This window comes from Esox lucius, chromosome 3 (genome assembly GCF_011004845.1).
Source record: "Esox lucius isolate fEsoLuc1 chromosome 3, fEsoLuc1.pri, whole genome shotgun sequence".
Taxonomy (NCBI): Eukaryota; Metazoa; Chordata; class Actinopteri; order Esociformes; family Esocidae; genus Esox; species Esox lucius.
The window spans coordinates 4,250,439-4,277,510 of NC_047571.1; the positions used below are offsets into that span (position 1 = coordinate 4,250,439).

General features: G+C 42.3%; 1 protein-coding gene across 9 annotated transcripts; it reads left to right on the top strand.

Moving 5' to 3' along the window:
• Positions 1-920: 920 nt before the first annotated feature.
• On the top strand, positions 921-26,516 carry fam131a (family with sequence similarity 131 member A). 9 transcript variants are annotated; one of them, XM_034291173.1, is made up of 7 exons: positions 921-1,131; positions 14,872-15,707; positions 18,568-18,613; positions 19,043-19,149; positions 19,443-19,628; positions 23,371-23,508; positions 23,869-26,516. In XM_034291173.1, exons 4-7 carry the CDS (start codon positions 19,062-19,064, stop codon positions 24,366-24,368), a joined length of 912 nt encoding a protein of 303 aa, XP_034147064.1. In that variant the 5' UTR covers positions 921-1,131; positions 14,872-15,707; positions 18,568-18,613; positions 19,043-19,061; the 3' UTR covers positions 24,369-26,516. The 9 variants fall into 9 exon arrangements, with proteins under 9 accessions (XP_034147064.1, XP_019901012.1, XP_019901014.1 ...); XM_020045453.2 differs by having other exon boundaries at positions 14,872-15,693; XM_020045455.2 differs by having other exon boundaries at positions 15,634-15,693.
• The last annotated feature ends 556 nt before the right edge of the window (positions 26,517-27,072 follow it).

The following is a 27,072-nucleotide window of genomic DNA, read 5'->3' on the forward strand; positions in this document are numbered from 1 at the left end:
AGGCTCTAACAGGCTCTCAAACCTGTCAATAGCAATGAAAATATTTAAGTAATTTCAAAAGGTGTTTGTGTGCTGTTCAGATTAAGCTGTGTACTCAAGTTGTGCATACAGCACAAATACTTTCGAGACTTATGTTTGGTAACTAGCATACTTTCCATGGTTTGTTGCTTCTCTAGTTTCTGCTCTACGATGGCTTTCGGTTGTACAAGGTGGCGCATATGTTGGGAATTGGAATCCCATTGGTTTTATCTCTCATCGGGAGATGTGTATCTATCCACCTAGATTGGGCCTATAGAATGGCAAAACATTGAATATAATAAATATAACGCGATTCCTTATTCAAGCCCACAATTCGTACTATTTCAGACTGGTCTCAAGGGCAATACGCAAGATCCTATACGTAAATCTGACAGACCATTTCCTAAGACATGTTAATGACGAAAACGTATGTTACGAAATTAGATTTACGGGTAGGGTGAAGGTTAGTTATCAGAGAGAGTAGTGATTACGGTTAGAAAACAAAAATCGCCTCCAGTGAATATGTTTTTCCATCTCTGAAAGGAATGCGTTTCCAAACAGTTTGTCTATTCAACATTAAATCCGCTACACTGTCCCTTGCGGTGGGGCTTTCCCCTGACGGAACGTATCCTACGAATTCGGCTGTCGAAGATGTACGTATAGCATACCATCTTGCGTGAGACTTGCCTGCGTTATTTAAAACCAGTTTCTGGCAGCTGAATTAATTTAGCTGTAACGATGTAAACGAGGTAGTAGCCTACATTGACAGACAGGCATATTACTGTTCCTTAAATTTCACAACATGTTATCAATGGGGTTATCACAATTGGGTGGAGTGGGGCAGATAATTGGTTTTGACACCGCCTTGCGTTGATGACGCGCGCAGAGAACATAGAGGAGCGTCTGGACCGCCGGGCGCTTAGAGGTCGGGCACCTGCTTTCTGGAGGGTGACGAGGCTTTAACTGTCACAGCTCTGCGTGTAGTAGTAGGCTACATGATAATACCGGAGTCAAATAACCTAACTGGTCACGACGTTTAATATAATCGAGAACAATCATTGTGATCATGTGCGACGCTCGACGGTACCACCACATCCATGCAGTTATTAACAGGTAGGTGATATCCTGTGTTTGTGACATACGTGTATTGTCATGTCTTTTTTTAGGACTTAATGGGTTATACTTTGTTTATTAATCGATGTTTGTAATCCCTTTAGGCTATTTTCCAAGGTGGCAACCGTTAGGCTAACTGGAGCCCAAAGCTCTCTTCAGAGCCAGTCATTGATATGCAGATGTTGTTTTTGTTGCTTACAGACATGTTTTATTCCGTGCTAGCTACTGTCTACACAAACACCGGCGTAGGGTGTGATTTGTTTCTCCCGGCAATTTTCGTACCATGTCATCAATCACAGTAGGCTAGCCTACGAGATTCGCTGCTGCCTATTTCGTTAACCGTCACGTCACCATTAAACAAACACACCGTCGGGGCCGTACAATAAATCATTCATATTCAGAAATATAATAGATATTCCGTTCTTGTCAGGGCGTAAAGTAATATTCATCGATATTATGTCCTAATTGCTTAGCTGTAGGTATATGGCAGAGAACAACTAAAATAACTTTCTGTAGGTGTGGAGACTTATATCAGGTTGTTATACGGACCCCAGGCAAGACAAATTCTAATTTTACGAAAATATTTCCCAAACATGCGAACGCAAAGACGCACTGCTTGACAATTCTGTGAGAGAAATGCTAATCAATCACTCAAATGTATTTATAAAGCCCTTATTACATCAGCAGTTGTCACAGTGCTTTTAAAAAAAACAACCTTGCCTTAAACCCCAAGGAGCAAACAACAGTAGTGTGGAGGCTGAAATTTAGGAAGAAACCTAGAGGGGAACCAGGCACAGAGGCATGACCAGTCCTTTTCTGGCTGTTCCGGGTGAACAAATTAAGAGTACAAATTGTAATAAATACAGTGGAGAAGAACTGACCCTACTCCCCCCGCACAATAATATAGCAACGTAAGACCTTGGGGCTGAGATGGGGGTCCAGGGACACTGTGATTTCCTGCCAAGCAGCAACCACCCTGAATGAGGTCCGAGTATTGCCAGCAGAGTTCAACCCAATTGCACAATGTGCACAACAGAGAGACAACAAGCCAGTGACTCCGCCCCCGAATGGCATTGGAGGGAGGGCATCCCAGTGGCACTGAGAGCCCACCTGGATGGACAGCAAGGGTGGACAGTATCAAGCCTTCTGGTCACCTTCACGCCCCTGGGCCAGACTACCTTTAATCATAGACCTTGCTGTAGAGATGAGTCTTTAGTAGACACTTGAAATTTTGCACTGAGTTTGCATTTCTAACCTTAATTGGCAAATCATTCCACAGTAGTGGAGCTCTACTGTGGAATGAGAGAATACCCTGCCTCCGGCTGTTTAGAAATTCTAGGTACAATTAGAAGGCCTGCATCTTGCGAACTAAGGTTATGTGTAGGTATGTATGGCTGGATCATTTCAGCAAGGTGCAACTCCATGTATTGATTTATAGGTTATGAAGTAGGTGTAAGAAGTTCTCTGTCCTCCACTTCCTAATATCTGAAACGCATTCTTCCAAAGTAGCTAATTTTGGGGCTTCTCCAAGCTGCGTCGAAATGTATAACTGTGTCATCAGCAGGGCGACATGTACTTAGGCCTATCAACTGCATATTGTCCTCTGAGGCAAACCCCAGCTGAAGGCTACGTTATTAGTCTAATAAGCCTATATTAAATTAAATGAGTTTTTTTTTTTCTGGTGGTTGCTCTCTAAGTCGCAGTTTGAATAGAAAAACTAGTCCCACACCTTTTTTAGAGGTTTGTTTTGCATTGCATATTTGATTCCAACAAGAAAAACGAAAAATGCTTTATATGCCTATACATAAAACTAACGTTGGTCTCGGGAATAGGCTACATTTAATGTTGGTCTCGGAAATACATAAACTACGTAATCTTTGACAGCCAAATTCGTAATATATGTTAGATTAAGATACAGACCGGCCACTAGGGGCAGTGTTTATAGCATTTAGTTAGCTACAATTACTATTCGTAAGGCCTTAAAGCTGAAGTGTTTTTGCATTAACACATCGATATTCTATTAATCTGGATCGTGGATGATTTCCTACAATATCAGGTGGTTCCAGGCCCACATCTGAACAAGAAACCCGGCAAGCCTAGTTCAGCTGGCCTCTTCTAACCTGAATGAAGCTTAAAATTCCACAGCCTCAAAAAAGCACCAAAACAGGTCTCCTCTTTTATTTTACTATTGTAACCTCATTTCACAACGAAACTGAAACATAACAACTGGCATAGGAAGTAAACATCTGGTCCTATATGGTATTAATTGCGCTTAAACCTGCGTTACGTGGAAGTATATAAAAAAATCGCCTTTTCTGACTATTTCTAGTCTAGCGTTTGAAGTCATTGAATGGCGCAAGCCATATTTTATTAAAAAGAGGACATTCTCCAGATTAAAATGATGCCCCACTTGTAACTTTAAACTAAAATGAGTCACGTACATTAGATTTCTTTTTTCCGTACAACAGCATCACTCATCTTGTTGTGAGTTAAGGTGTTTACTAATGCGGATGAGTATTAGTAATTAAACCGGAAACTGCAATACCGACTTCTAGACAAAAGCGGAAGTTTGTCACTACGCTGGTGCTCAGAGTCTATAGATTTGAACTTCCACATGAGAGGCACTGACTTTAACCACATGCCACGGCATTACATGTTCCAGCAGTCGCTAGTCTCCATTGAGGATTGTGTTAAAGTGACTAACGTTTCTTATTAAGTTTACCTCCACCATAGCGTCTATGAACTATATTGCTTTTGCCAATGGCCGTTTCAACAGTTTATTAAGCAGTAATAGGCTTCCTAGTATCTACTAACTTGGACTAATCATAAGAATTGAACAATTTCTAGTGAGACTGAAGATTAACATTTTCATGCCAGAAACAGTAGCAATATAACCGTAAACTGTTGTATTTCAGGCTTACCATAATGTAGATACTAATGGTTTTAGCCAGCAAAGTTTTCGTCTATACGGAATAATTCATAAGACGTACATAGCTTTGCCTGCAAGGAGATACGAATTCGGGACATATAGTTCACAAGTCCACTTCTCTAACCACTACACTATTTAACAAGAGGCACACACTCACTCACAGATATTCGCTCTTCTTGGCCGCCTGCGCTTACGCGGTCCGGCAAAAACCTCTGTACAATGTGTTCTGCTCCTAAGGAAAAAGGTGGTAGGCTCTCGCAGTGGTGGGAATTGTTATCCTGCGCACAGGAAGTGATGAGATTGATGTAGCAAAGAGGTGAGGTTGGATAACATTTTATAAAAATTAAAAAAAGGAAGAAGTTCAGAATGTAACGGTACCTAAGAAAATACGGTTTGGATCAAACAAAAGCAAATCTGTTAAAAGAGAGGAAGAGACCGTTCGGAGCAGTAGGTGGCTACATCCCTCAGAGCAAACGCGGACGTCCACCACGGTCACATAGACATCCTCACTAGGGGGAGCCCTCAAGTGGATGTTTAGCAGGACGGATGAGCAACGAGGGATGTTGTGCTGGATGTTGAGCCAGACGGATGAGTGACGAGGGATGTTGTGCTGGATGTTCAGACGGACAACGAGAGATGTTGAGCAGGACGGGAAGGGCAATGAGGATGAAGGGCATGGTCTGGACGGACAGGAAAGTGGCCTGGACATCACCATCCAGCTCTAACTGGATGTACAGTATCTTACAAACCATGACACTTTCACCACCATGCTTGACTGTGGGCAAGACACACTTGTCTTTGTACTCCTCACACACCATCTGAACCGAATACGTTTATCTTGGTCACATCAGACCACAGGACATGGTTCCAGTAATCCATGTACTTAGTCTGCTGGTCTTCAGCAAACTGTTTGCAGGCTTTCTTGTGCATCATTTTTAGAAAAGGCTTCCTTCTAGGCGACAGTCATGCAGACCAATTTGCTAATTGGGCCCAATTTGGACATTTTCACCTAGTGGTGTACTCACTTTTGCCAGCAGTTTAGACATTAATGGGTGTTGAGTTATTTTGAGGGGACAGCAAATTTACACTGTTATACAAGCTGTACACTCACTACTTTACATTGTAGCAAAGTGTCATTTCTTCAGTGTTGTTACATGAATAGATATACTCAAGTATTTACAAAAATGTGAGGAGTGTACTCACTTTTGTGAGATACTGTACATTTAAGCGAACAGGATGTCTTGTGTATGAGCATATTTTGAACATAATAAAATGGAGAATGAAGCAATCATCAATCAATGCATTTGATAAAAAAACTGAAACTTAAACCCTAAACTTTCTTGCTATACTGAAAAAAACACATCAATTGAAAGATAACCTGTCAAGTCCCATTTTATTTAATTATTTCCCGCTTTTGTCATGTCAAAATAATGAATAATAATAGTAATTTCTATATATCGAGTTTTAAATAAGACTCACAAATTTTTGGGATTTATTTAGATTTTTTAAATAGAAATACAAATTCCCAACAAAACAATAATGTTAGTGTAAGTCCTACAAATAGAAAATTATTAACAAAGAAATGTAAATAAAATTGCACGTGGCCTTATTTTAATGTTAAAATATAAATACTAAACTCCACCAAAACAATGACAGCATTGTAGTTTTGCGTTTTACTAGTGTCATTGGCCCTCATTTATCATTCTTGCGTAGAAACGGGTGTATATGTTGGCGTAAGATTTTGCTTTTTATATTTTGGTCATTAAAAGCCTTTTATTACTGAACCCAGTCCGTGCGCAACTGCCGGGCCTAACCCTGAAACGTCATGTAAAGCGCACAGGCTCGCATCTGAAGGAATACATATAAATCAAATGCTTTGGTAAAGTCACACAAATTAAACATTGAAGTCCATGTTGCACAAAACTAAACACTGAAGTTTTTTTTTTTTTACAGTGGGTCATGATATATCATATATTTTAGTTTGTCAGTGCGTTAGGATTTTTTTTCTGCGCATTTCCGCACTAACTCAAAACGTGTGTACACCACCTCCTGAGCTGGCGTAGGATTTGAGTGCCGTACGCCAACGTCCATATTGATAAATCTCAAAGTCACTGTCGTTTTGGGTGTACGCCAGGTGTACGCTGGAAATTTGGTGTACGCACTTTTGATAAATGAGGGCCAATGTCACTACTGGTAGCATGAGGCGGTACCGGCAGCCCATTCAGGTTGCATAGGCAGTCCAGCTCCTCTAGGATGGCTTATCCATATGTGCCGTTGCTAGAAGGTTTGCTGTGTCTCCCAGTACAGTCTCGAGCATAGTAGATACCAGGAGATGAGCCGTTACACGAGGAGAGCTGCCCAGGGCCATAGACCTTGTTGCGCGATAAAATATGCACAGTCGAGGCCGTCGGCTTTCTTACAGAAATCCTCAGACGAAAATGTTTGCTCTGTTTTAAAATATGAAATGTTTTTGAATACTGTCGTTCAATACATAGAACAAGCCTGATAGCACCCTAAGAAATGGTCATCCAGATAGTGTGCTTTGTGCAGTGGCTGATTCGCGAATCCAATCCCAGCTCACCTGTTCGATGGAAGTGGAAGAATATTTTTTTAGATTAGTTGAATAAAGTGCACAGAACTTGTGGGGCTTCAAGAGTGAACTGATGTCACACCAGCGATAGTGGATATTTCTGGTAAAATGAAGCGGAAATATTTATTGTTTTGAAAGTTATGTCCTTCAGCTTTAACACCAACCTTTTTTGTTTTCTTACCTTAACCCCAGTATTGTGCTATCTAACCTAAAACAAACCATGAGCCGAACCATGAATCTAATTCATAACATAGTGTTGCGACCTTGGTAAGGCCACTGCTCGCCCTTCCAAAAGAGATATCCCTATTTGGAGCAGTACACCCACCTGGGGAGCCAAAGGTTGCGGGTTGAAGACACTGCCCGCCAGACGCTACAATGTCATATACTTTTATAAATTTGTAAGATATGATACATTTAAGTAGCACATTTCAATGTAGCTTAACACATCACAAAAAATACAAATTTGGTTGTCACAGCTTAACGTAGGCTTATACTAAAATTCCCTGGAGACCTGGTTGTAGCCTAATCTTAATTTTTCCAGCAAAGGTACCTAGTTTTATTTTTTTTGGTAAGGTTTTTATTTTTCATTTTTCCACTTCAGAGATTTTTTGGTTTTTCAATTTAATTGGTCACATTATAGGTCACATTAAAAGTGGAAAAAGTTCTGACATGATTTATCTGTCTCCTTCTTTTACATTACAAAAACCTGGCATTTTCAAATTTTTATATCCACTGTACCTTTGCCTTACACGCCATTTCATACAGTTAAACTAAACTAATTATCGTTTAAATAGGGCAATATTTTAAATCTCACCAATCTTTAAAATGAGATTCAGAACAAAATGTTTTTAGTAGTTGTCAGAAGGTGTGATGATACAAAGGAAATGTATAGATGATTAAGACTTGTGGCAGTCAGTTGTTGAAAAAAAGAATGGTGACATTTTGTGGGAGTTACATTGGGGGACACCCCATGGGTGTCTTGTCCCATGTAACCCTACTTTAACAGCATAGCACATGCCTAATCTAAAGAAGATTGATGAAGGAAATAAAAAATAGGCAGAAAATGCAGAGAACTCACGGCTGAGCGCTACTGGGGAAAATCTAGAGCGGGACTGATAGCTTCCACTCCAAAATGTTGGAAATCTGCTCTGCGCTCAAGCCAAATTACACTCGCTCTGCTCCATTCCATCACCACTCCATACAAATGTTCAGTTCTTCAGTTAGCCTGTCAGCATCAATGTCCTATTATATGTTGATCCTATCCTTAAAAGGCATACTTTTATATATATATATATTATAATATCAAAACTACTGCTCTACCTGGGTGGGCCAGTCTCTCCATTCGGTGGGCAGTTGTCAAACCAAGCCAACCAGTGCCCACCCGTGGCTACACGCAAAAATATAATTATTACAATTAACAAATATACAGATGGGTGACAAATAAAGGGATAAGCACCCGGATGAGTGTTATAACAGGTGCGATATGTTTGATGTTTAACAATGGGGGTCTTAAGATTCTGGAAAGTTAAATTGCCAGGCAATAAAAAAGTTCTATATCAGTGGTAAGATGTTTGGTGTTTAGCAAAATGGCGCCAGGGTTCGGCAATTTATGTTCCGATAAGTGCTTCAACAGATGTCCTACAACCAGTGAGTGTTAACCTTTCATGTTTTATGGGCTGATTGGCGTGGTCTCTGTATTTAAACCACGCAGACCGCGGTGATGGTCATTCAGTCCTGCCTGAGTAAACTTACCTACACAATACAAACCATGGCGGATTGTGCAGCGATCAGCGTTTTGGTTGAAACACCAATGAAAGCTAACAGCTTAACCGCAGCTCAGTAAGTTGGCAAGAGATTACAAATGGACAGCAGAGACACAATCAACATGCCATCCCAAAAGAAACTGATGCATAGTTTAACACGAATCCATCAAATACACCAGAATATGTTGGCACAGGAATGGAAGTTGGACAGTCGGATCGATGGATACATTTTCTACCCAGAGATACTTGAGGTTGCATTTTATGAATTAACTGAAGGCAAAGAGTTTAAGATTGGTGTGACTGATCAAATGGTTTTTATTGTCTATTTATGGAACACCTTTCAAAATGTGTTTTATTTGGGGCCAAAACAGGGCACACACAATACGGTAGAGGTACTGTTTAAAGCTGTTGAAGGAATGAAACAGTATGACTTTGTTAGCTTGGAACTATTTCCGGAAGATTTCAGCGGGTTAGATTGTGATTGTGACTGCGACTACGGACTGTTCGACTGATGTAAGACCCTGAAGCCCCACCTAAAGCTAACACCGTCCTCAGCACAGCATAAAACAGACAGACCGCCTGTGACTATCAATTTACGAAATATGTCTCAAGTTTACAACCAACCAGAGATCGAAGAACCCAAGGCTGAGGACTGGCTGTGTGAAGCCTGGGATGACAACGCTGAAGCCTTCTACGGAACCCCGGACCCCGACAGCTCAATTCCACCGGCATACCCAACAATAAACTACCATTGCCTTGACCGGTTTGGTGATCAGCTAGGACCTCTTAATCTGTCATACCTTTCAAATGCTAACGAATTATCCCAAAATGGACAAACGCCTTGCACCAAAAGTTTTAAAGATCATCAAAGCAACATTGGGTATGAATCTGGAAAACGTTATTGCGGCTATTGTCCACAAAGCATGCATCGGATGTGAAGTGGACCACCCGAGTCAGAGAAGACATTCTAGTCTCAATCCGCCTGTTTATTTTTTTGAGACCCATTATGATGACATTGTGGAGACAGTTTTAACACCGCGACTGAAACGCGTTGGTCAAGGCTTTGAACGCATCGGGTTTTCACGCACCGATGACTGATGTTCACGTGGCCGCTGAGAACTTTCTGCATGAGCTCAAGTTGGAGCCGAACATCCCACAGACACTGAGTGAGAACAGGGATGAATACATGGATACATTTAATGAGGAAGCTGTATGCGATGCAGTAGCGTCTTGGAGCGACGAAAGCAAAGAGTCTGATGTCTAAGGATGGGTCACTTCATTTGTCAATGTTAACATGTACATAAATAAATCCTATGTGGGTTTAGTGATTAAACAGTTGATGCACAAAGATATCAAGAGCGCTGTTGATATTTGTAGACCTTTTAATAACTGAGACCATGTCAGTATAAAGTGTTTTAGTAATCTGAACAAGCATATGGAAACGGTCAGGAACACATCTGATGATTGGCTGCAATTGTTGTCAAATGGTGTTGAATCAAAGGCTCTAAACAACTTCATGTATAAACTTCTAAAATGTTCAAATGTTGACAACAAAGACTTTAAAATTGGGTACCTGTTATGTTTGTTTACGTATGTAACAGATGTTTGTGTGATAAAATTGATGTGGAGTTGCAATGATCATGAGATTGAGGAATCAACCCAGAACTACACAGGAGGATCTTGTCAATGATCTCAAGCCAGCTGGGACCATAGTCACCAAGAAAACAATTGGTAACACACTACGCCGTGAAGGACTGAAATCCTGCAGTGCCACAAGGTCCCCCTGCTCAAGAAAGCACATGTACAGGCCCGTCTGAAGTTTGCCAATGAACATCTGAATGATTCAGAGGAGAACTGGGTGAAAGTGCTGTGGTCAGATGAGACCAAAATCTAGCTCTTTGGCATCAACTCAACTCGCCATGTTTGGAGGAGAAGGAATGCTGCCTATGAACCCAAGAATACCATCCCCACCATCAAACATGGAGGTGGAAACATTATGCTTTGGGGTGTTTTTCTGCTAAGGGGACAGTATAACTTCACCGCCTCAAAGGGAAGATGGACGGGGCCATGTACCATCAAATCTTGGGTGAGAACCTCCTTCCCTCAGCCAAGGCATTGAAAATGGGTCGTGGATGGGTATTCCAGCATGACAATGACCCAAACCACACGGCCAAGGCAACAAAGGAGTGGCTCAAGAAGAAGCACATTAAGGTCCTGGAGTGGCCTCGCCTGTCTCCAGACCTTAATCCCATAGAAAATCTGTGGAGGGAACTGAAGCCTCAAAACCTTAATGACTTGGAGAAGATCTGCAAAGAGGAGTGGGACAAAATCCCTCCTTAGATGTGTGCAAACCTGGTGGCCAACTACAAGAAACGTCTGAGATCTGTGATTGCCAACAAGGGTTTTGCCACTAAGCACTAAGTCATGTTTGTGTTCTTATCACAACTGGTAGCATGAGTCGGTACCTGCAGCCCATTCAGGTTGCACATGTAGTTCAGCTCTTCCAGGATGGCACATCCACATGTGCCAACGCAAGAAGGTTTGCTTTGTCTCCCAGTACAGTCTCAAGAGCATGGAGGAGATACTTGGAGACAGGCTGTTACACAAGGAGAGCTGGAGAGGGCCGTAGAAGGGCAACAACCCAGCAGGACCAGACTCCACGAGAGTGGCATGAGGGCCCAACGTCCTCTAGTGGGACCTGTGCTCACAGCCCTGCACCATGCAGCTCGATTGGCATTTACCAAAGAACACCAGAATTGGCAGGTCCACCATTGGCACTTCGGTTGGTGATTTAGATTTGATTAAAATTTGTCATTGAACGGTACAAGTACAGTACAACGACTTGCAATTAGCATCTAACTAGAAGTGTAAATAGAAGACGGGAGAAAATGTAAAAGTATTAAGTATAAAGTCTGTTACATGTGGGATGTATAGATGTGCAATGAAGGCAAATGTAAGTACAAATGACAATTCTAATTGTGCAATGAAGGCAAATTGACGATGCGTGTGCAACTGAAATGCAGGGAAAGTAGCATTGAGGTTCCTGGGGTAGATATATACATGTAGGACCTGAAAACATTCTGATCAGACTAAGCAAAGCAGTGTTGGAGTCCAGTAGTACAAGGAGAGTAGCGCAACAAGGTTCATGAGTGGCAGTACTAAAGGGTGGGCGGGTGCCTATGGGTCGTTCTCCAGAGTTCAACAGGGTTACAGCTGGGAAGAAACTGTTCCTGAGCCTGCTGGTGCGGGAACAAAGAGACCTGTACCGTCTCCTGATGGAAGGAGGGCAAATTGTTTGTGGCATGGATGTGAAGGGTCCCTGATGATGCTGCGGGCCCTATGCAGACACCGCTTGCGCTGGAGGTCTTTGAAGGTTGGGAGCTGGGCACCAGTCATTTTGTTCTCAACGAATTACACAATGTATAGTAAAGATTTTAATCTTTAATATATTCTGTTCATCGAGACCTGATGTGTGATTTCAGTGTTCCCTTAATTTTTTGGAGCAGTGTACAGTGGATATAAAAAGTCTACATACCCCTGTGAAAATGCCTGGTTTTGTGATGGAAAAGAATGAGACAAAGATAAATCATGTCAGAACTTTTTCCACTTTTAATGTGATCTATAATGTGAACAATTAAATTGAAAAACAAACTGAAATCTTCAATGGGGAAAAATGAAAAATAAAAACCTTACAATAACCTGTTTGCATAAGTGTGCACACCCTCTTATAACTGGGGGTGTGGCTGTGTTCAGAATTAACCAATCATATTCAAACTCATGTTAAATAGAAGTCATTACACACCTGCCATAATTTAAAGTGACTGATTAATCACAAATAATGTTCAGCTGTTCTAGGATTTTCCAGACATTTTCTTAGTTGCATCTCAGAGCAAAAGCTATGGTCTGCAGTGAGCTGCTAAAGCATCAGAGGGATCTCATTGTTGAAAGATATCAGTCAGGAGAAGGGTACACAATAATTCCCAAAGCATTAGATACACCATGGAACACAGTCATTATCAAGTGAAGAAAATATGGCACAACAGAGACATTACCAAGAACTGGACGTCCCGCCAAAATTGATGAAAAGACGAGAAGAAAACTGGTCAGGGAGGCTTCCAAGAGGCCTACAACAACATTAAAGGAACGGCAGGAATTTCTGGCAAGTACTGGCTGTGTGCTACAATGTGACAACAATCTCCCGTATTCTTCATATGAATGGGGTAGGGTGGCAAGACGGAATCCTTTCCTTACAAGGAAAAACATCCAAGCCTGGGCTGAAGTTTGCAAAAACAAACATCAAGTCCCCCAAAAGCATATGAGAGAATGTGTTATGCACTAATGAAACCAAGGTAGAACTTTTTGGGCAAAATTCCAAAAAGTACAGTGGGGAGAACAAGTATTTGATACACTGCCGATTTTGCAGGTTTTCCTACTTACAAAGCATGTAGAGGTCTGTCATTTTTATCATAGGTACACTTCAACTATGATAGATGGAATCTAAAAGAAAATCCAGAAAATCACATTGTATGATTTTTTTTATAATTAATTTGCATTTTATTGCATGATAGTATTTGATCACCTACCAAGGATGTAGGCTACGATAACATTATTTGAATGCCGTAATGTAAAATTTGTAGCTTATCATAGAATGTAAAATGGTATTGTGTGGTATTTGTCTGTTAGCCCAGAGCTTAGTAATACAAGTGTGAATCCTTAACCTCGGGTTAAACCTTAGCCCAGGGTTAACAAACACTTGTGTGAATACAGGCTACGTTAGCCCAGGGCCAGTCTTAACCTGGGGCTAAGATAGCCCAGGGCTTAGAACAATGTAGTGTAAAAAGGCCTTATGAAGAACAAATGCATACAGTATTCTCAGTAATTTACTATGAAAGTGCAAATAAGATGACCACTTTACACCACAACAAGATTGATATATTGTATTAAAAAGCAAGCCATGATCCATGCTTGGCCATATGAAAGCTGGAAGGTTTTAAATAAGAAATCTAGCTAACTTGCTACCAGTCCTGATATCAGCTTCCCTACCCGCATTTTCCAATTGAACTAGCTACCATTTCCAAAACTCAAAAATTGTCAACAGTAAAGTTAGCTAGAAAACGTTAGTTAGCTTGTTAATGAGGAAGTACTACCAAACCGCAAAATTGACAAATTGATTTAAGACAAAAATATGTTATTTACTGATAGTGTATGGTAATGGAGGTACCAAGTCCTTACCATGGAGGATCTGGTTGCTTTCAAAACTTTTTGTCTGCTGCTCGACTATGTTTATTTGGTTGGGTAAACGACGAAGTTGTTTCATGAGTTCGTTTCATAATGTATTTCTGAAGTAATGTTAAGCCTATGGAAAAATTATTTTGCCTCTGGAAAAAAAACAGAATATTCTGCCAGGCAAAAATATTTGACTGAAGTGAAGTAACATGAGGTTCTAATAACCAGCCAATAAGAGCTATGTCATAAGTCGGTCTCAGGCACATTATTTATTGGTCATTTTTAAAATGTTGTGTTTGTAATAATTATGCAACTGTCTTTTGTATGCAAATTTTGCATGCTTCATCACAAAAAATGTGTATATTGCATATACATTCACTGTTCTACATTCATACGCATCAATAAGAAGTCAGTGTACGCTAAGCCCGCTCACAGAAAAGTGGGTAGAAAGCATATACCTGCGTAGACACTCCACTAAACCACTGGTCGTCTTGCATGAACTGCACGTTTGAGATCTCCTCAGAGTGGCTTGATGATATTAAGGTCAGAAGAATGTGACTCCAAATTACAGTGTGCCACAAGCTGTACCAAGGCATGCCAAGTTGTTGTCTGGCATATTGTAACCAGGCTTTTTTTGGCATTGGCACAGTAAAGGCTTCTTTCTGGCAACTCAACCATGCAGCTAATTTTTGTTCAAGTATCGTCGCATTGTGCTCCTCGAAACAACCATATCGTCTTTTTCCAGAGCAGCCTGTATTTTTCCTGAGGTTACCTGTGTGTTTTTCTTTGTATCCAGAACAATTATTCTGGGAGTTTTGGCTGAAATCGTTCTGTGTCTACCTGACTAAGTGATTGAACAGTACTGACTGGCATTTGCAAGGCTTTGGATATATTTTTATATCCTTTTCCATCTTTATATAGTTCCATTACCTTGTTACACAGGTCTTTTGACAGTTCTTTTCTGCTCCCCATGGCTCAGTATCTAGCCACCTCGGTGCCTCCACGTGAGAGCTACTGTAACAAACTCATTGGGCCTCATTCACCACTATCTTCCTAAGAATTGTCTTAACGTTGTTCTTAATAAACTCCCTAAGAAAAGTCTACGTCGGATTCATGATGTTCTTAAACAACAGAATTGTTCCCACCTGTGTTCTTAGGATTGATGACTCCCATGTCTTTGTAATTGAAAGCGTGTGCCAGTTGTTACTAATTAGCAGTGTGTGTGTGTGCAGCTTTTGGACTTCCTGAAGTTCAAGGGCCAGGATGTTGTCGGCACACCATGTCACCAGGTGCTGGACCTCCTCCCTACAGGCAATCCAAACTGAAAAATAAATTCAGTAATTCGGAAATAGAAATTCTACTGCAAAAGGTAAATGCCAAACAAGGCATAATATTTAGTATAGGTAGTTATAAAGCCACCAACAAACGGGAGGCATGGAAGGAGATCACAGAATCTGTTTCTGTCGCTCAATTGAAGATAATAAATACATGGTTTGACTTAAAATCAGAGAACAAAAAATCCATCGCCAAACAGAGACATACTGACCACTGGATGGGGGCATATGCAGGCCCTGAGTTATCTGAGATTGACCAGTGCATCAGGGCCATTATTGGTGAGACAGCACTCTCAGGTGTGCCATCAGCAGAGCAACTGGACACTGACCAGGGTTCTATATAAACAGCTTCATATCCTCCAAGGCCATCTCCCACCAGTGAATCAGATGGTGAGCAAGTCTTCCTGAATTTTCACAATTTTATGCCATAATTTAACTGAAAGCAACGGTGAAACCACTGGAAAGGAATTATACACCAATTTGTCAAACCAAATGTGGGCCTATGTGACTGAATGAGTCCTCACCTGAATTCCTAGTTTATTCAGTTTGAAATCCTATTGTTTTTGCAGTAGGCCTATATTGAACAAACTGAAACATCTAAAAAAAATTATCAGTGCACTGTGACTGTTTTACTTTTAGTATAATTTTTGTTTTTTACAGATCTCCAATCCAGGCAACCCCTCTGTGAAGAAAAACCTGACACCATTCGGCCTTCCTGCAGTAAGCCTGCCTCTGTATGTTCCCCCAGGCCCTGTCCAACTGCATGTGGAGGGGATTGTGCAAAGTCTCTGTGAAGTTGCTTCTACTCTGGCCACAATATCAGAAACACATATTTAAAAATATAAAGAATGTGCACTGAAACCTGTGTCATTTCATGTGTTTAATTTGTGGTATTTAAAGGACAAAACAAATAAAAAATGAGAAATTATTTGTTGTCTGAAGTCGGTTGTCTGGTCCCAGCAATTGGTCAGAACGCACATCCTGGTGTGGTGGCTGAGGTGGAAGTGGAACACCACGCTTCATAGTGATGTTGTGTAACACACAACAGCCCATGATTATTCTGCAAACCTAAAAACAGTGTAAAGATGATCAAAAGTTAGAAAAACTGGTGGAGCAGGTGTGTGCGTGCCTCTGGTTATAGAGGCCTCTTGATGCGTCTGAGGGTTTGTTAGTGGCATCATTAGCCAGGGCGCAAGGGCATACCCCCCAATCTCCTAATGAAACAAGTCATTAATGAAGAAACCCACTTTTTGAAACCAACAACTGGAACTTGAAATTACTCAATGATGCTTTCCAATGAGCCAAGCGTCTCCAGCAGCTCCTTGTTCCAGGCGCATTCCCACAGAACTGTTCTGCAAAATATAAGAGTTATGTGCACTTCCTGTGAAGCAGATGACTTTTACATTGATTGAGTGACATTGCTTGCGGTTGAGGTATGGGAATGGGTCTGGTGAGTGTGCCTTAATTTTGCCTGTAGGGAGGAGGTCCAGCACCTGGTGACATGGTGTGCCGACAACAACCTATCCCTTGAACTACAGGAAGTCCAAAAGCTGCACACACACACGCATCTACATCAATGGGTCCACAGTGGAACCTATCTCAGCTGTAAGTTCCTGGGTTTCCACATCTTTGAGGACACTCTTGGACCCTCAACACCTCCACCCTCGTCAAGAAGGCACAGCAGCGCCTCTATTTTCTGAGCAGACTGAAGGAGGCCCATCTGTCTCTTCAGATTTTAATAAACCTCTACTGCTGTATTACTTCAGGGCATTCTGACCAACTACATTGCTGTGTGGTTTGGCAGCTGCTCTGCTTCTGACCGGTAAGCCCTGCAACAGGTGGTGAAAACTGCCCAGTGCATCACCAGTTTCCAACTCATTTAATTTGACGTTATCTGCTAACATCAAGGCAGTGACTTTTAGAGTATGACCTTACCTCACTCAAGAAGCAGCAGAGGCACTTGTCATGTCACGACTGGATTACTACAAGTAACACTTGGTAGGGCTCCAGCGGGTACAACAGAATCACTGCAACTCATTCAGAATGCAGCCGCCCACCTGGTGTTTAAACTTCCCATGTTCTCCCATGTCACCTCACTTCTTCGCACTCTACACTGGTTTCCTATTGAAACTCAAATCAGCTTCAAGGCTACGGTTCTTACTTAGGGAGCAAAACGTGGAGCCTTTCCTTTCTACTTTCAGGCAGTAGTCAAACATTCTTAATTCAGCCACTTCTAAGTTCTTAGCTGTCCTGGTCCTTCTGGGCAGTTCCCGATCCACACAGTCCAAACGATTCTCTGCCCTGGCACCTCAATGGTGGAAACAGCTTCCCATGGAGGCTAGGATAGCCAAGTCTATACCCTTCAAAAAAACATCTGAAAACTCACCTTCTCAGAGTACTTAAAATTGTCCCACTACCACCAACTCGGTCGGTCTGTCTTTTCTTAAATTTTGATGTTATGTTTATTTGTATTCCCAGCACTGACCTTTGCCTTTTAATTCATTGATTAGAATGCACTTATTGCTAAACTGTGGTTGTTTCACCTAGCTCTTTTAGAATGTATATACTTACTGTAAATCAGGCTGAATAGGTATCTGCTAAATGCATAAAATGTAAATGTTCTGTTATTCAAATAAAAACATTTGCCTTATAGCCCAAGTCAATTTTATGGCACATCTTCATTAGTAATTAATGTAGTCCCTTATGTAGTGGTGCAGTATAGCTATCCACAAGGGGCAACATTTCTGTTTTTGTAGTAGGTTATTTGTTATGCCTGAATTTAGTATGTGGTCTATATTCTAAACTCTTTCTAAAGATCCAACACATCCTTGTGGTACCCAGAAACCCATAAATATATTGGGTCCCCAAATCTGTATGCCTGAATCACACACACACAGGGAGAGAAATGCATGAACAAAAACATCATGTCATGATGGTTTTTGCATTTGACCCACATATCGTCAGCATAGACGTCATTATTAGGGCTGGTCTCCATGGTGGCAGCTTTTCTGCGGTTTAAGCCGCAATCTGCTTAGGCTCAATGTCTAGTATTAGCGTAGTCATGTCAGGCACATGTAACCTACATCAGGATCTACTGACTTCCAGGCTTCTAATTCCTAAAGTCCCGTTCATAATATATATATATTTTTTTATTTTCCCACTAGCGTCATATAAGCTTAATTCATGACCATGTCTTTCAACCTATAAGCTACCTTCGGCAACATGATACATCCATTGAGACTAAAGCCGTTTTGTGTAAAGGACTGTGCGCCAAAATTCTTTCTTAAAGTAGACCTAGTCTACGTTTGCTGACCTTCCCAGACAAGCATTTTATTAGGGGCCGTAGGTTTTAACATGTGTGACCAGATAGGGCAGTTAAAAATGTTCGGGTTCGTCTCGGGCAATATGTTTGCTCTGCCTCGTGGATGCCCACTCCGTTTAACCATTTGAGCCAAATGGTTTTACCGGCTTACCGTGGCTTTGACATCTGTCGCGTCAGTATAGCCGTTTATGGTGTTAAAACTTTCAGAACAAAGCTGTACGGTTGATGCCTGTTATCGTTCCGTGGTAATACATGTTTTCTTCACGTCCAAGATGGGGCCTGCGGTGTCGGCAGTAGAAGGGTGCGAGGGGAGGTATGGTGAGCATCACTCAATACATTGTGCCCTGACGATTACAATGTTCAGTTAAAATATACAGCAAGCTATTGTGTTTTAATATTCAATCGATGCTACTTTCTTAAGACATATAGCCTAACCTCATGTAGCCTATAGTATACTGCTTGATGGTTGAATACACTATGGTACAGGTAGTTTGTTAATTTATTTTTAGTGTTTGAATGCTTAATGCGAAAGTTGTGGGACTCCACCCTGCGCCTCTGGGAACAGTGCTGAGTGCATAGGCGCTGTAACGTGAGAGATCATTTTGCCACCGCCGCCGTTTTCTATTGTCCAGTGCTTTATTTTTAAATGTATCATTACATCTGAGCAACACGTGAATCGGAAGGGATACCTTGTTATTGTAGAAACCACCCAAGCGCTGTGGTATAAGACTTCCTGTATTTTTTCAGGTAAAATCTGAAGACAGAAATGATCCCCAAGTCAAGAAAAGCTTCTGATGTAAGAATGGCAGTCAGCATCCAGGAGATTGCTGCTTTAGCAAAGTCTTCCTTGAACGGTGATTTTTCTTTTTCCTTTTTAAAATGTTGTGTATCTTCAAACATAATGTCAACATTGTTATTGTTTTTAAATTGGAAGGTTTTCATTGCCTGTTATGTATCTTGAAATGTCTGAGCTGTCATCATCTCATCTTCTAATGAGGACCCAAATAGACTGACAGACACAGATGGGATACAAGGATTCATTTTTTTTTTAACACAGGCTAATGCCTAATCATGCCCAGACCTAGTTTTTTGGGTCAAAGATGTATAGACCCTATCTAACCCCGACGTTCCGCTTATCTCTCTTAAGGCTTATCACAGGCCATGAAGGACCATGTGACCAAGCCAACATCCCTGCAAGGTGGCAGAGTTGCCCACCTCATAGAGTGGAAAGGCTGGCCAAATACCTCCAGCTCCCAGAGGGACCCCCTCCACACACACGTCAACTCCTACTGCCACCTCACTGAGGGGGAACAGGAGGCACGCTTTGCCGCAGGTGCATGTTTTTCCACTGACTAAGTCTATAAATTATCGCCAATGTCCATGATACCGGCCAGTTAATAGCAAAAATATATATATTTTATGAGGGCTGCATACACTACTCTGTTTAAATTATGCATCACTTTCTGACTGATCAAGGTGTCTTTAATTAATGGCTCACTCAGGAGCTTACCAGACAATTGTCCTCTACTCAGGTTTGGTCTACTCTGCTGAGGGTTTAAGAGGTGTTAGCATATGGTCTCTCTAGGGAAGATTTCTGTGTCAGTTGGGCTGAAATTGGACTACCACCATGCTTTCATGTGTCCGTACCACTTTCTCCTTCGTAGAACTGTCCTGCCACTCCTCTCTAACCCTGAGATGTCACAGTTTAGCTCTGGGCTCCACCCCCACCGACATGTTCCTATGACACCCCTACAGATAATGCCTGCTGATTATTGCCTGCCTGCCTGTTTCTGATTGCTGGGTGTGGCTGATAGCCACCTGTAAGGGTGTTTGGGTGTGATCCAGGTCTATGTGTACAGGTGGGGACATGTGTACCTCCCCTGGGTAGGGCCACAGTGTCGCCGGACCCCCCCTTCTCAGTTCCAAGGTGTTACGCTGCTATATTATTGTGCTGGGGGATATAAGGAATGCATTTCTAACTTTTCTCAGTTTCCTCCAGTTTAAAATTTTAGGAGGAGATGAGGTCCTGGTCCACAGCTGCGGATTACCTGGTTTGGGGGGCCCGTTGCTGTCCCTGTCCTTGTCCACCTGGTCATACTTCTGACCTAGTCTAAAATCAAATAGCCTATGGATTTAGCCCATAGAAATGTATTAATTATTCCAATTGGACTCTTAATATCTCACCCGGCACAGCCAGAAGAGGAATGGTCACCCCTCTGAGCCTGGATCCTCTCTAGGTTTCTTCCTAAAATTCGGCCTTCTTAGGGAGTCTTTCCTAGCCACTGAAATTCAACACTACTGTTGTTTGCTCCTTGGGGTTTAAGGCCGGGTGTCTCTGTAAAGCACTTTGTGACAACTGCTGTTGTAAAAAGGGCTTTATAAATAAATTTGATTGATTGATTGATCCTCACAAAGATAGTAAAAATTGGTCCCCTCAAGGTCCTCTGACTAAGGCTCTGACTAAGAAGAGTAAGAATTTCAGCTCAGACATTGTCATCATCATCATCATTTTCTTCCGCTTATCCGGGGCCGGGTCGCGGGGGCAGCAGTCTAAGCAGAGATGCCCAGACTTCCCTCTCCCTAGACACTTCCTCCAGCTCTTCCAGGGGGGCACAGAGGTGTTCCCAGGCCAGCCGGGAGACATAGTCCCTCCAGCGTGTCATAGGTCTTCCCCGGGGTCTCCTCCCGGTGGGACGGGCCCGGAACACCTTCCCAGGAAGGCGTTCCGGAGGCATCCGAAACAGATGCCCAAGCCACCTCAGTTGACCCCTCTCGATGTGGAGGAGCAGCGGCTCTACTCTGAGCTCCTCCCGGGTGACCGAGCTTCTCACCCTATCTCTAAGGGATCGCCCAGCCACCCTGCGGAGAAAGCTCCGCCTGTATCCGGGATCTTGTCCTTTCGGTCATGACCCAAAGCTCATGACCATAGGTGAGAGTAGGAACCTAGATTGATTGGTAAGGACCCCATGTTCCCGAAGCACTCTCCACAGGATGCGGCGAGGGACACAGTCGAATGCCTTCTCCAAATTCACAAAACACATGTGGATTGGTTGGGCAAACTTCCATGAACCCTCCAGTACCCCGTAGAGGGTATAGAGCTGGTCCAGTGTTCCACGGCCCGGACCAAACCACACTGTTCCTCCTGAATCCGAGGTTCTACTATCGGCCGTATTCTCCTCTCCAGTACCCTGGCATAGGCTTTCCCGGGGAGGCTGAGAAGTGTGATCCCTCTATAGTTGGAACACACCCTCCGGTCCCCCTTCTTAAAAAGAGGGACCACCACCCCGGTCTGTCATCCCAGAGGCACTGTCCCCGACCGCCACGCGATGTTGCACAGGCGTGTCAACCAAGACAGCCCCACAACATCCAGAGACTTGAGGTACTCAGGGCGGATCTCATTCACCCCCGGTGCCTTGCCACGAGGAGTTTCTTGACCTCTGTGACTTCAGCCCGGGTGATGGACGAGTACACCTCTGAGCCCTCATCCTCTGCTTCCTCAATGGAAGACGTGACGGCGGGATTGAGGAGATCCTCGAAGTACTCCTTCCACCGCCCGAAGACATCCCCAGTTGAGGTCAACAGCTGCCCACCTCTACTGTAAACAGCGTTGGTAGGGCACTGTTTCCCTCTCCTGAGGCGCCGGACGGTTTGCCAGAATCTCTTTGAGGCCAGCCGATAGTCCTTCTCCATGGCCTCACCGAACTCCTCCCAGGCCCGTGTTTTTGCCTCCACAACCACCCGGGCTGCCGTCCACTTGGCCTGCCGGTACCCGTCAGCTGCCTCAGGAGTCCCACAAGCCAACCAGGCCTGATAGGACTCCTTCTTCAGCTTGACGGCATCCCTTAATTCTGGTGTCCACCACCAGGTTCGGGGATTGCCGCCTCGACAGGCACCGGAGACCTTACGGCCACAGCTCCGAGCGGCCGCTTCGACAATGGCGGTGGAGAACATGGTCCACTCGGACTCAATATCTCCAGCCTCCCTCGGGATCCAGTCGAAGCTCTGCCGGAGGTGGGAGTTAAAGATCTCTCTGACAGGAGACTCGGCCAGACGTTCCCAGCAGACCCTTACAGTACGCTTGGGCCTGCCGAGTCTGTCCAGCTTCCTCCCCCGCGATTGGATCCAACTCACAACCAGGTGGTGATCAGTTGACAGCTCCGCCCCTCTCTTCACCCAAGTGTCCAAGACATACGGCCGCAGGTCAGATGAAACAACAACAAAGTCGATCATCGACCTACGGCCTAGGGTGTCCTGGTGCCACGTGCACTGATGGACACCCTTATGCTTGAACATGGTGTTCTTTATGGACAAACTGTGACTAGCACAGAAGTCCAATAACTGAACACATGGCTGGCTCCAGGGTGGGGCCCCGGCTGCGCCATACCGGGCGACGTCACAGACCTCAAGATTTTTCTCATCATTAAAGTGTTTGAACCGCTCTTAGTCTGACCCGTCGCCTAGGACCTGTTTGCCTTGGGAGACCCTACCAGGGGCATATAGCCCCAGACAACATAGCTCCTAGGGTCACTCGGGTACTCAAACCCCTCCACCACGTTAAGGTGGCAGTTTATGTTTAGGTAAAAATAGAATTGGGTATGGTTTTAGAATTGGGGTTACTTTTAGGTTTTGACATTACTGTTTAGGTGTTAGGTCTAGGTTAAGTGTAGGCATAATAGGTTAGGTTTAGATTAAGGGAAATGTTTTGGTGTTGGGCTAGAGAATAGGGAACATGGATTCTCTGTCAAGGTTTGGACCCCACAATGATAGAAACAAGAAGCATGTGTTTTGGTGTGAGAGAGATCCTGGTTTTACTATACATGTGGGTATACGAAGTCACCACATAGATAGTAAAACCTGAATTTTTTTTCCCAGCGTTCTTTTCTTGCTGGTTCCCACAAGAAAAAAAAAATATATTTCCACCTCAGGAGGTTTAGGGTAAAACTATTGGGGTTAAATTTAGGTCTAGGGGTTACAGTTACAAGATGTTTAGGCATACAGATTCAGCTATTGAGGTTAAAGCTAGGGTAGGGTTATGTTTGTGTGTAGTTCTCTGACAAGTGTTTATCCTTCACCAGGAGTAGCTGAGCAGTTTGCTATTGCTGAGGCCAAGCTAAAGGCCTGGTCCTCTGTGGATGATGATGATGATAAGGAAAGACAATACCACAATGAAGAGTTCCTTCAGAACGGCTTCACACTCCCTACCCGGAGCGAAGGTGAACACATGCATACCCAGTACTGTGTAACTTTTGACATCATGTGTTTCCAATCATCATGGCTGCCTAGGCCCAGTTTAAGCCTGGTTGAACAAGTGTCATTCATTCTGATCTTGTCTGTTTGCACTTATAAGATATCGTTATTATAATTTTTTTTATCATCCACACTGATGCACCATTTGAATCTGGACAAGATCAGGACAAAGACCGCATGTTAAAATCAGGTATAAACGGGGTTGTAGACAGTGATATATCGCGCTCTCTTTCCTTCTACTGTCTATGACTCAAACCTCTACTCATCCATCCATCTCTCTCTTCTCAACCATCTCTAGGTGTTCTGACTTTTTGCTCCTCCCTCAGACACGGCAACATCCAAACACGAGCCCCGAGTGCAATTCCGGGCTGAGATTGACAGTGTGGAAGCACCGTCCTTGATCGACGCAACTAGCTTAGTGGGTTTTAGCAGTGACCGTGTGTACTGTAATTGGCCTGCAACTCAAAAGGACTTGGCGGCACCACAAAACGAGTTGCTTGGTCCAGATAGTGATAGTGATAGTGAAATAGTGGATGGGGAGAATTGGTCTGTACCATCGCAAGAGGCAGACGGGGGTGTCTGTATTGTCCACACACCTGAGTGGAGGCCATGCATCAAAAGCAGTAGGGTAGACTCCTGCTACTCAACCTCTCACTCTGAGTCTCTTGAAGAAGAGGAAGATGGAAGTGTTTTCCAGGAGGGTAAAGAGTGGCACTCCTGCCAGAGCCAGAGAAGTGTCTTCTCCGACAGAGGCTCGTCAGGAGTGGCGTCATTAGACCAGGAAGAGGAGGTGAAGGTGGTGGAGGAAAAAAAGAGAAGCGTGTGAGTGAGAGAGCATTTGATGTGGTGTTTTTATTTCATCTTGTAGGTGTAGCCTTTAGTCTATTGACTTCCAGATATTGTGACGAGTATTTACCTTTTTTATTTCTTTTTTCTTCCTTCCTTTCGTCATCTCTCATTTACCTGCTTCCCCTACTCTGCACTCTTTTCTTCTCTTTGGCCTGTTTCATACCTGATTCTAATGTGCAGTTGGTATCTTGATTAGGGTTGGAAGCGGAGGGTATATTACTATAAACCTTAAGTTTACAAGTAAACCACCAGCATTTTGGTAGCTTTACAAGGTTTGTTATTTAAGTCCTTTTACTTAGCTCTTTTGGGTGTTTCAGATTATCAAAGGTAATGTAATAGTAATCTGTGTGGCCTTATTACATGTGTATAATATTAAATCATATTATTTGTAAAAAGAAAAAAATAGAACGAAAAATATGTAAAACATTATCCTAAATATAAATTATCAATTTCGTGAAAAACAGTGGTGTTTGAATGAGGGTTTTGGCTTAAAATATTTTTGCACATTACTATTTCAGTCTATCTAAAATAGTGTGGCCAAATTGGTGGTGGTGTTTTTTGCTGGCATTGTTACATTTTATTTGACAGGAAAGATACAGGAGAGTGTTTTTTTGTGAGAGCAGTGGGCAGGATTCAAACCCATGCAACAGAAGTACATTTGTACTGGAGCCATCTTAGACCGCTGGACCACCGAGTTGCAGAGTTAGTTGAAAATGCCATTTTTGTTTAGATATTTTTTTATTAATTATGGTATTTTCCTCTGACCATATTGTTTATATATAACAGAAACATATGAACCCACAGTATATACAACCCTGTTTCCCAAAAAGTTGGGATGCTGTTTAAAATGCAAATAAAAACAGAATGCAATGCTGTGCAAATAATTTAAACCTTGTCTTGAATTGAAAATAATACCAAGACAACAAATTAAAAAATAAAATAAAATTTGTGTAATGCTAAAAAAAAACTGGTGGAACAAGGTGGGAAAACAGAAAAAGTAATCATACAATAGTTGATTTTAGGTATGAAAAAATGTCAATGTAGTATTTGTAATTCATTAAGAGAATTGCTCAGGTGTTTTAATGCTTTTGCGAGAGACTTATCTTTGTATCCTCAGCCCTGAACTTTGTATTGATTGTTGCTATATTTTTTGACAGGTTTAACCAGGTCTTCCTGACCATCACCTGGATATTAATCATGTAAACAGATCTGAATGGTCAAGCCATTTAAATCAATATTATACCAGATTTCATTACAGTTAGAATAATTTAGTTATGGCGTCCATAAGAGTCTTAAAGTTCATATGATTTTGAAAGATCACTCAGTTTGCATACAGGGAGGCACAAACTGATTTTAATACAATGTGACAAACCTTTATCAGATCAGGATCATACTGATCACAAACAGGTTAGCACAAGGTGTAAGCAAGGCAAATGTCTCCTCGTCTTTTCCCACTTCTATCGTTATCTCTTTCTTGACATCTTTGCTGATGTTACTTTGTTGAATCTGGATTGCTGAGTAATGTGCTGTTCAAACTGGGAAAGTTGTGTACATTTCTGTGAAATTATTTCATTGGTTTTCTACATGGCTTGTTATTGTAATGTTTTGCCAGGACAATGCTGTGAAATCATAATGGGGTTTGTCCTGGATAAATAAAACAAACTTTTTCAATAGCTTTCATTTTTTTTTTTTTACCAATCTTTGATATGAGGAAAAACTGCAGAAAACACAAACACACTGAATATTTTATCAAAATGTGTTTTTCCTCAAGATGTGACTTACAACCCTGTCTTGCATAAAGGAGTTGCTAGAGCGTGATGAGTCGAGGAGATCCTTGCTGATGATAACACTCCCCACTACAGACAATGCTTGTGCAAGAAGTTCCCAGGCACACCTCAGTTGACGTAACAGTTCAGGCTCAAACCTAATCTGTTGTGGGCAGCTTGGCACTGCAAAAGAGAGCCACATGGAGCCCCTGCCCATCACTCAGAATAATTAGTTAAAAACAGAATGACATCACAAAGTTTTGTTGAAATTTAATCCATCACTGATGTACAAAAAACAATTTTCATGTTCTCGGAAAAATAACAATGGCTGTTGATCTCAAATGCATATTTTATATTTACATGTGTGTGTGTGTAGATTTCCTTCATATTGTATTTCCGTATGTACAACGCATATACAGGCCGGGGCCATATAAAGGGAGGAACTACAGACTTATTGCTTAACTAAATGCACTGTTTTGCTTATACTCTCTACATTACACTCCTTTTACACTATATCTTAAAGACGCACTGTGGAGATTGTATCGTTTCCGCCTGTAGTTGTGAAAGAGGTGCTCACAAACTAAAACTAGTCCCCCTTTATTGTGTACTACATAATACATTAGGGTATGACATCACTCATTTCGTATGATATGTTACAACATGCAAATAAGAAATAAAAAATAAACCGTTACGATTCCAATTCATAACATATCATACAACTTAATTGGTGTGCTTAAGTTCCCACAGTGAATCTTTAAGGCCCCGTTTATACCTGGGTCTAACATACATCCTTGGCTCTGATCTTGGTCACATTCCCGCCTGAGCACAAATTTTTTAGACGGGTAGACAATTAAAACACGGAGGGCGATCGAATTGCAATCAGACCTTGGAAGCAGACAATATCAGGACAAGATC